The sequence below is a fragment of the Euphorbia lathyris genome, chromosome 5, assembly GCF_963576675.1.
Source record: "Euphorbia lathyris chromosome 5, ddEupLath1.1, whole genome shotgun sequence".
Classification (NCBI taxonomy): domain Eukaryota; kingdom Viridiplantae; phylum Streptophyta; class Magnoliopsida; order Malpighiales; family Euphorbiaceae; genus Euphorbia; species Euphorbia lathyris.
In genome coordinates, this window is record NC_088914.1 from 44,748,813 (window position 1) to 44,757,945 (window position 9,133).

The 9,133-nt window shown below is 36.0% G+C and overlaps 1 protein-coding gene across 1 annotated transcript; it reads right to left on the reverse strand.

The window, feature by feature from the left end:
* Nucleotides 1-2,542: 2,542 nt before the first annotated feature.
* On the reverse strand, nt 2,543-4,069 carry LOC136231056 (STOREKEEPER protein-like). Its single transcript, XM_066020301.1, has one exon. The coding sequence runs from the start codon at nt 3,988-3,990 to the stop codon at nt 2,752-2,754; it is 1,239 nt and encodes a 412-aa protein (XP_065876373.1). The 5' UTR covers nt 3,991-4,069; the 3' UTR covers nt 2,543-2,751.
* Nucleotides 4,070-9,133: the final 5,064 nt, after the last annotated feature.

Here is a 9,133-nt window from a genome sequence, read left to right on the forward strand (position 1 = left end):
CACATTTTTTGTTCCAATTGCTTCATTTTGAATAACAATATGGACCGATTAGGAAAATTCGATGAAAAATCCAATGAAGGAATCTTCCTAGGATACTCTACAAATAGCAAACATTTAGAGTGTTTAATAGAAAAACACTAGTAATATAGGAATCCATACATGTTGCTTATGAGGAAAACAATGTTCCCACTATTTGTGACACCACTTATGATGCCTAAAATGTGGAAGATACTCAACCTAGTTCTTCGACTGATAACAATCTTGAGTTGAGTAAAATTGATGACAACAATAGTAACAATGTTCTTCCTAAGGAAATTATATTCCTTAGATATCACTCACAAGAAGACATTATAGATAATCCAATCGAGAGAGTTATTATTAAAGCGCAGTCTAGGAAATACTTTAATAACATTCCTTTTGTTTCTGAAATTGAACCCAACAACTTTAAAGAAACTGAAAATTATGAAAGTTGGATCCTTACAATACAAGAAGAACTTGAACAATTTGAAAAGAACAAAGTTTAGGATCTAGTACCTAAGCCTAAGGATAATATTATCATAGGAACTAGATGAATATTCAGAAACAAGCTTGATGAGTCTGGTAATGTTAATAAAAAATAATAGCTCAAGGTTATAACCAACAAGAGCAGATGGACTTTGATGAAACTTTTGCTCCAATTGCTAGATTATAGGCCATTAGGATCTTATGTGCATTTGCTTGCTATAAGAATTTTAAGCTCTATCAAATGGATGTCAAAAGTGCGTTTTTTTAATGGAGTCATAAATAAAGAAGTCTATGTTAAACAATCCCCCTAGTTTTGAAGACTCCAAATTTCCAAACCATGTGTTTAGATTAAGAAAAGTTTTGTACGGTCTGAAGTGGTATGATAGATTAAGTTCTTTCTTGATTAAGAACAACTTTAGTAGAGGTCAAGTTGATATGAACAAACGCGAAAATAATAAAACTTGAAAAACACGAAAATATGAAAAAAAATGTTATAAACGCATTTTTCACATTTTCGTATTTTTAACATTAAAAATGTTTTTCACTTTTTTGTTTTTTTAAGGTTTTTTCACGTTTTCGTGTTTTTCGCTTTTTTCACATTTTCGTATTTTTCCAATTTCGTGCTCCGATCAAGAATTTTTTTCCCAAGTTATCATAATCCTGCCTTGGCTAACCGGAATCATGACCCGAGCAACATACTTAGTGCCTAAGAAAGGTCCGATTAGGTTAACTTTCACTGCTCTTTCAAAATCAGTAGCATCATTGTCAAATATGATGGTTTTGCGTGGATCTGCTATCGTTGCATTGTTTACCATGATGTCAAGCTTCCCGAAATTGGAGATTGCGGCGTTCACTGCCTTTTCGATGTCCGATTCTATGGTTACCGCAGTGTATGAACACTGCCGATTGGTTTCTGATGTCATTGCATATAGATTGGTGATTAATTAATAATACCACCAATTTTTTAAAATGTAGAATTTGAAAAAGTTTGTTTTGTTAATTCAATTGATTTTAGAGAGAGAAATTAACAAAGAGGAGAGAAAAAAGAGAGAAAAAAAAAAGAGAAGAGAGGAGAGAAATGGTGTAATTGTATTTTATTTTTAATTTTGAGGTTTGTTTTTTATAATTAGACAATATGAGAATTAATTTATAAAATAAATAAATATAAAAACCAAATTAACTTTTTTTCTTTTGACTTTTAACACCGTTAGTCAATTTGGTATGTATTTGCTAACGGAATGAACCTCAATGTACCATTTTGTAAACTTTTAAATCACATGAATGTAGATCAAAAACAGTTGTAACCACAAAATTTATTTTTGTACTTTTCCCTAGTTAAAATTTTACAAGACATAAGAAATTATGTAATATTGTTTTTTTTTAATAAAAAAATTATATATTCCATTCTATCTTATTCCACCAACCTAACATAGAAATAGTTATTACAAACCAAATTTCTATTCCATTCTTTACTATTCTATTCTTCTCTGAACCCTATAATATTTACGTAATGGGTAGAGACAATAATTAACGGATAAAAATACCGAAATGACTTAGCTGTTGGCATCCTAATTCCAAGTACCCTCGTCTCATTACATAACAAAGTTCACTTCTCCAAAATCATACTCGAGAATTAAATTTTGCTTACTAAGTTAGGTGCCTATGAAACAAACAACCCCCCTCCCTCTTCCTTTTCCTCAATCAAGTGGGTTGAACTCTTTCTAAGGCAAAAGGTGAGAGCAGACAGATCTTCTATTTAACTTAACATAAATTAACATAAAGCTAGGTAGGGGCATTCTCTTTCTGTTTCAGAAAGAACTCCGAATCAAGAAAAAAAGAGCTAAGCCGAGGGTACGAAGGAGTTCAATGCCACCTTTTGCAGGATAATAGCAATCAGCATTAGGTATTTAGAATCGGCCTTCTCATGCCACCCGACTGAAGTAGCACATATCGGATCTTTTTTTTTTTTTTTCATTTAGGTGTTAGCAAGTGAATGACATGATTGGAATGCAATAGGATGTATCGACACTGAAGAAAATATGATAAGAATTCTTAAATATAAATTAAGATAACGCTTAAGAACATCATACACAATCCCAAAGATGATCGTAATTCCAAGGCAAAATTGGGACATGTGAAGCTCAAGGAAACAAAACCAAAGAAACATCTAATTACCTTGACAAAAATCTTGAGCAAATTCATATCCCTGCACGAGCTGATTGAACGAACTATAATAGATTGGAAGGGCTAAGATTTGATTGAATCCAAAGCCAACATGACCTGTTCGTTAACCAATTTCATCCTCTGCACAAACAACTCCAATTCAGCTTGTTTCAAGCATTTCCATTTGTTCTCTAACTCTTCCAACTTTCCCTTCTGAAGCATCCCCAACTTCTCCCCCAAAATCAACTTCACCCCCTCTGACAAGGCTTCCGTATTCAAAGAATCACCCAAAAACGGATACTTTTCCCCCAAATTCTCCACATTATCCCCTTCATCTTCCCTCTTCCCATCGCTCTTAGATTGATGCTTTTCTACAGTTTTAACTTCCTCTTTACCCTTCGCTCGACCCCCCTCCTCTACATTCTTAACTTCTTCAACTGATGAAACTTGAGCTTGCATTTTCTTTCTGCCAGTCCGCAAACTTGGCAACCCCAAAGTAACACTAGCACCGCCTCCGCCATTGTCGACATTTTCAATTTTACCATTCCGCTTTATTTCATTTTTGTCATTGTTTCTCTCTTTTCCACCCCAAACCTTCTTTGATAGTTCAAAAGATTTGAGATCGTGCGTTTTAGAGAAAACGGGGTCTTGGCCATTTTCGCCCCTTTCTATGTTTGTTCGGTATTTCTTCTTAAGCCTTCTGATTTTATCAGTCAATTGACTCTTCGATACATCAACATGAAGAGACTCCTTGATGAATTCATGGAATGCAACCATATCGGCATAAGGATCGACGGCCTTTTCCGCTTTGTACTTAATCAAACCATCTAGAATAGCTAATTCGTCGCCCTCGCTCCACAACCGTTGGATTGCAGATCCCTTCTTTGGCTCTTCATCATATCCGCCGCCCCTTGTGGCCTTACTCTTCTTCTTACTAGGTAAGACAGACTCCTTGGATTCCGTGGATCGTTTTGACCCGACTTTGTTAGGTTTTGTGGAGGGTTTTTGGAGCTTGATAGTGAAGGCGGATAGGGAAGGTGATGGCTGAGTTGACTCGGAGTCCAAACCAGGATCGGACATCGCAGAATTTGCAGGTATAGTAGGTTTTTTCAGCAAAGGCGATTTCTTTTCATCCTGCACGTTGCCATCATCGTCATCATCAGATTCTTCCTGTTTCTCTGCATCGCCGTTTTGACCATCAACGAGGCGATCGCTTTCTTCTTCCTCCTCGGATTCTTCGGAGTCGGTCTCTTCTTTTTCTTCTTCTTCGGAAGAGGAATCAGCAGGCGGTGGAATCTCAGAGAGAAGTTTACGAGGAGGCATCGGGTTGAGGGAAGGAGAGGTTGGCTGGTGGAACAAATTTTACGGAAGAGGATGTGTTGTGTGTTGGTAGGGTTTTGTCAACCCAACGGTCTTTACTTAGAACACTTTTTAGATGGATAAAGTACTGTGGTTTATTTGGGTAAATTTACTTTCAAACAACTTTAGATGGATAAGTCAATAATATCTCACAATCTACCGGTAAATTTTAAATAAAACCTCTATGGTTTTTATGGTTTCACTAATTTTCGGATAAAGTACTATGATTTACTTTTTATCAAAACGATGATTGAGGTTTCACATTTTTAATAAAACAAAGACCTTTTGAATTAATGTTATTAAAACCATCTTTAACGACCTGAAAATAAAAATTTTCAAAAATTAAAGTTGTTCAATATCATATTTGCTATGTAACTATATTTTCGAAAATCATCTTTTTAGAAATTTTCTCTCTCTAAATAATCTCAAAACATCATCTAAATAATCTCAAAATTGAAGAATTAAAGTTGCTTAGAATATTAATAGTTCTTAAAATATGTCATTTTTGAAGTCGTCAATTGTGATTTTAATAGTATCAATCGAAAAAATTCATATTTTGCTAAAGTTGAAAACCTCAGTGCTTACTTTGAAAAAAAGTAAATCACGGTCCTTTATCTGAAAATTAGTTAAACCACATAGGTTTTATTTGAAATTTACCCTTAAAACTAAGAATTGATTCCTAGCGAGTGTTTGTTAGAGATGATATAGAAAGGTGGGATAGTAATAGGGATAAAAAAAATTAGATAACGTATTTTGTGTTTGTTTGAGAGATAAGAGGGTGAGACAAATGAGACATAAGTTTCTTATCCCACTGAAGTTATACCTCAGGGGGTAGTATAAAATATGAGGATAACTTATTCAGATGGAAAAGTCTAATTTTTCCCTCAAATTTTATTATTTATTCTATTTGTTGTGTTTTGAAAATTCAATAGAGGGTTTCAAATATTTAATTAAATTTAATTTTGAATTTTTGAAATGTAAGTTTGCCCATATATTATTGTAGTATTAATGGAAAATGAAATTAATTAAATTTAATCTATATCTTAAATATACTAGTTATTTTATTTTTTGTGTTTTAAAAAATTAATACAATGTTACAAGTATTTATGAAGTTAAAATGATAGATTAAATTTATACTATATATAATAGCGAAAGCATCGAGAATTTAGAAAAGGTAATTTAAAGACTTTTTGGATGAGTTGACACCCTAAGAGCAAATAGAATAAAATAAAACTTTGCATTAACACATTATTTATTGTCAATTACTAACTCATTAATTAAAGTATATATACTATCTATAATAGCGGAAGCAGAAAGAATTTAGAATAAGTATTGTAAAAGTTTTTTTGGCTAGTTGGCACCCTAAGAGCAAAGAAAATATAATAATACTCTACATTAACACATTACTAATACTGTGCCCGCGCGTTGCGCGAGCAATAAATTGTTTATATAGAAATCGAAAATTTGAATATTTTTTTTTAATTACATATCATGGAATATAATGCTAAGGCAGTAGCTCGTGTTATGGCCGGACCAGTTCCTCAGTTCCTTCCTTCCCCTATTCCACCAACTCTAGTAGCTCATTGAAAGTCGGAGAAAACATTTCTTCTTCTGGTAAACTTATTTCACCTTCTTTTTTTTTTTCCTACTCAACACTTTGATATGTCTTTTAATACTATCTTTATTCTCGCTGTAACCACTACCTCGGTCGCTGGTGCTTTTGGGCTAAATTTTGAACCTTTAGCAGCCGTCCTATTTCTTGTGGTGGTCCCATTGAGCCAGGCGCTACTAATTCATTAGGGAGAAATGAAAGTTTAGGTACTTTTGATGGGGATACCCTTGAAACCGGGGCTGAATCTCGGGATGATAAGTTGTCTGGAGTAAGTGCTTTTTTTAGGGTCGAATCTGTGAATGTCTTGGAAGAAAAGAAGTGGAATTTCACAGAATTAATTGAGTCATAAATGGGTTCTGAAGAACGACTCAGTGGTTTCGTGAAATCGCCATACATTCCTCGTCTGAAGATGAAGATTTACATGTTGGGAAAGGGTCAGCATGTTGAAGGGGTTACGGACAAAGCCTTGGCCATTGTACTATTTGACCTCGTGGAAGATAATTCTACAGGGGTTGTGCAAGAAGAAAGAGTTCGCGAGTCCGTAGAAAGAGCCGTTGTTGCCTCTGCGGTGAAACAAAAAGATCTTTTGAGGATGAAATCCTCTCAGAGTGGGGCTTAGTCTTCTAAAGGTGGGACTCCACCAGATGCTGGTATACGACTTTGGGATAAACAAAGTGCCTTAACTGTTCCATATCCTCCATCTAAAAGTGCCAAAAGGGCCTCAGAAGGCAGGAATCCTTTACCTCCTAAGACCATTTTGGCTCCCACCTTTTCCTCTCCCGCATTTGTTTCTTCATCTAGGGAAGGAGTTTCAAGATTGTCTCCTGACTAGCCTTCATCGATTCCTATCGAGGCCCCCTTGACTCAAGAAGCTATAAACTAGTTCATTCAATTTAGCATGTACAATGTAAGGCTTTTATTTATTTACTTTTTTTATTGATCTTTCGTACTGAAAATGCTTGTCTTTGTTTAGCTCTGGCTAGCCAGGCACCCTTCAGGGCCCCGCCTTGAGTATCCCAGGATTGCTGAATCCCTTTGTCAGCTAACACGGATTCCTTCGGAAACAGATCTATTTGCCTAGGCTAGTGATCAGGAAATGATTAAACTGAACAACATTCAACAATCCTAAGTTTTCAAGCTTTCCCTCCATGCTTTGGTTTTATTGGTCTCATAAATCGGTTCTGTGATCATTACTTTTTTTATGCGTGTAGGCCATGTCTTCGAATTCTAAGGTTGGAGAATGCCATAATGATATACTCTTTGTCGAGTGGAACTATTGGAAGCAAGGCATCAAAATTCTACCAGTATCCAGGCGGAGATTGATCTAAAGAAAGGTCTGAGCTTCTTGCTCTTTGCGAAGGGGAGATTTGATACGCGTAGAGAACTAGTGGTCCCTTCACGGAAACTAAGGGATAAGTGTACCCCGTCGTATCAAGTAATAAATCTAGTTAAGTCCAGGTATCGAATCCACTGGATTTATACCTACAAGTATTAAACTACTCGATTCTATACGTTATCTAGGCAGTGAATACTTTAGCTTTGGGTTTGGATGACAACTATAACTACTCCAAAACTATGAGTGAAACAGACTTGTGTACTTCAAACTCTAATGAAGTGATACATGTAATGATAAGTTACAACATACAATAAATACTATTTCAGAACATATACGAGTATTTGTTTACTCTTGCAAAGACGACTATGTATAAACTGACCAACCCAATGAAGTGCTTAAATCGTGGCTCCTTCTTAAGGTGATTCTAATTCTTAGGATCAGAAACTAGGGCCCGTAAGTTCTATGGCTTGTCAATTCCTACGGTTTCTGGTTTGTCGATCCCGGTAAGGCAACACCTATATGAATCCTAACGGATTTCGGAGTTCGTAATCAACCTACACAATAGTCAATTATCAATATCAAAGCAAGTTAAATAATATCACGTATAAAGAAACGGAAATTGCAAATCATATATTATAACTGTGGAACACGTAAATGTGGAATACAACCAAGCCTAGTACATAGGAAGAGTGCAAGCCAATTAACAAGTAGGAAGGGAAGAAGAATCAACCTTTAGAACTAGCTAACCGGACTCAAAGCCGTCTCGTAGGACTTGGAGGTGGAACTCTCGAGCTTGGGGAATGAAGATGGAACAGAACTTCGATGGAGTAACAGAATAATTACACAAGCTCTCAAGGTGATAGAGTTTTATTACACAAAATCTCAATATCTAAATGAGTGCCAAACACTCCTATTTATACACAAATCAAGTTCGGGGGCATAATCGCAATTACAGAGGTCTTTGGGATATTTCACATTTTCTGTTGAATTTTTAGGTCACGCTCCGCGTAAAATAGATCTCCTTCATTTGTTGCAGAGTTCACACATTCGAAGTCTGGATCCCCAAATGTTGACTGGTCCACGCTCTGCGTGGAGCTGGCCAAGCTCCGCATAGATGAGCTCCTACAGTTTTTCAATAGTTTCTCACCGGTCCAAGCTCCGCGTAGAAGAGGTCACGCTCCACGTGAATGAGCTCCTGAAGTTTATGAATTGTTTCTCACTGTTCTAAGCTCCGTGTGGTACATGTCACGCTCCGCGTGGACTGAAGTTGACTTGGGGCAAGGATAAGGTTGACTGCTGTAATTTAGTGGCACTGCGTGATGACCTGGCACGCTTCACGTGGAAGTGGGAATTTTGGCTATTTCTTCCTAACGTCCTTTGCATCTCGTATTTTATCCCGAACCCGCAAAACATGACTATGAACACCGAAGTTACTTGATTTTTTTATTCCTTTAAAATATAAAAAATGGAAGGAAAATTTATCAAAAGGACAAATTTTATTATTTACTCAAAACACATTTATTTTTACAATTAAACTTAATTATTAGCTCAAAATAAACCATAAATCATGCTAAAAAGATAGGGACAAAATGTCCCTATCAAGATTGCGGCCCTTCGGTATGAGATTGGGTAAAAAGACAAGCAGATTATCTCGGTCGAAGAAGTGAGAACGAGCTATCATGCTGATTTGAGCCGTTTTGAAGTTGATCTTACCATTGTGCAAACAGCTCGAGCGCAAGCTGAAAGTGCCACTGAAGTTTCTTGTCTTCTCAAGGAGGAAGAAATGAAGGCTACCACAACAGCTGTGATAACTTGTGAAAAATCTTCAACCGGAGCTCTTTCTTGTGAGGCACTGTTGGGTTCGGCCGGAGACACTCCGATGCTTAAGTCAGTAATGATTATGAGAATAAACTATAAGCACAAACGTAGGGAATCAGTAAGTGTACCTTGAATACCTCTATGTGGAGGTATTTATATGTGATATGCATAACCATCGGAGTGGTAAATGAACAGTCTTGCATTTAATGCCTTTTAATATATTACTGATACATTCTTTATGTCCAATTGTTAAGACATTTAATGGACCTTTCAATATTGTTGGCTCATAACCATTTTCTAAAAAATGGCTTAGTGGTAGCATGGGCGTATCTGCTTTTGAT

Coding starts and splice junctions, on each gene's coding strand:
- LOC136231056 (XM_066020301.1), bottom strand. CDS start 3,990: ATGCCTCCTCGTAAACTTCTCTCTGAGATTCCACCGCCTGCTGATTCC.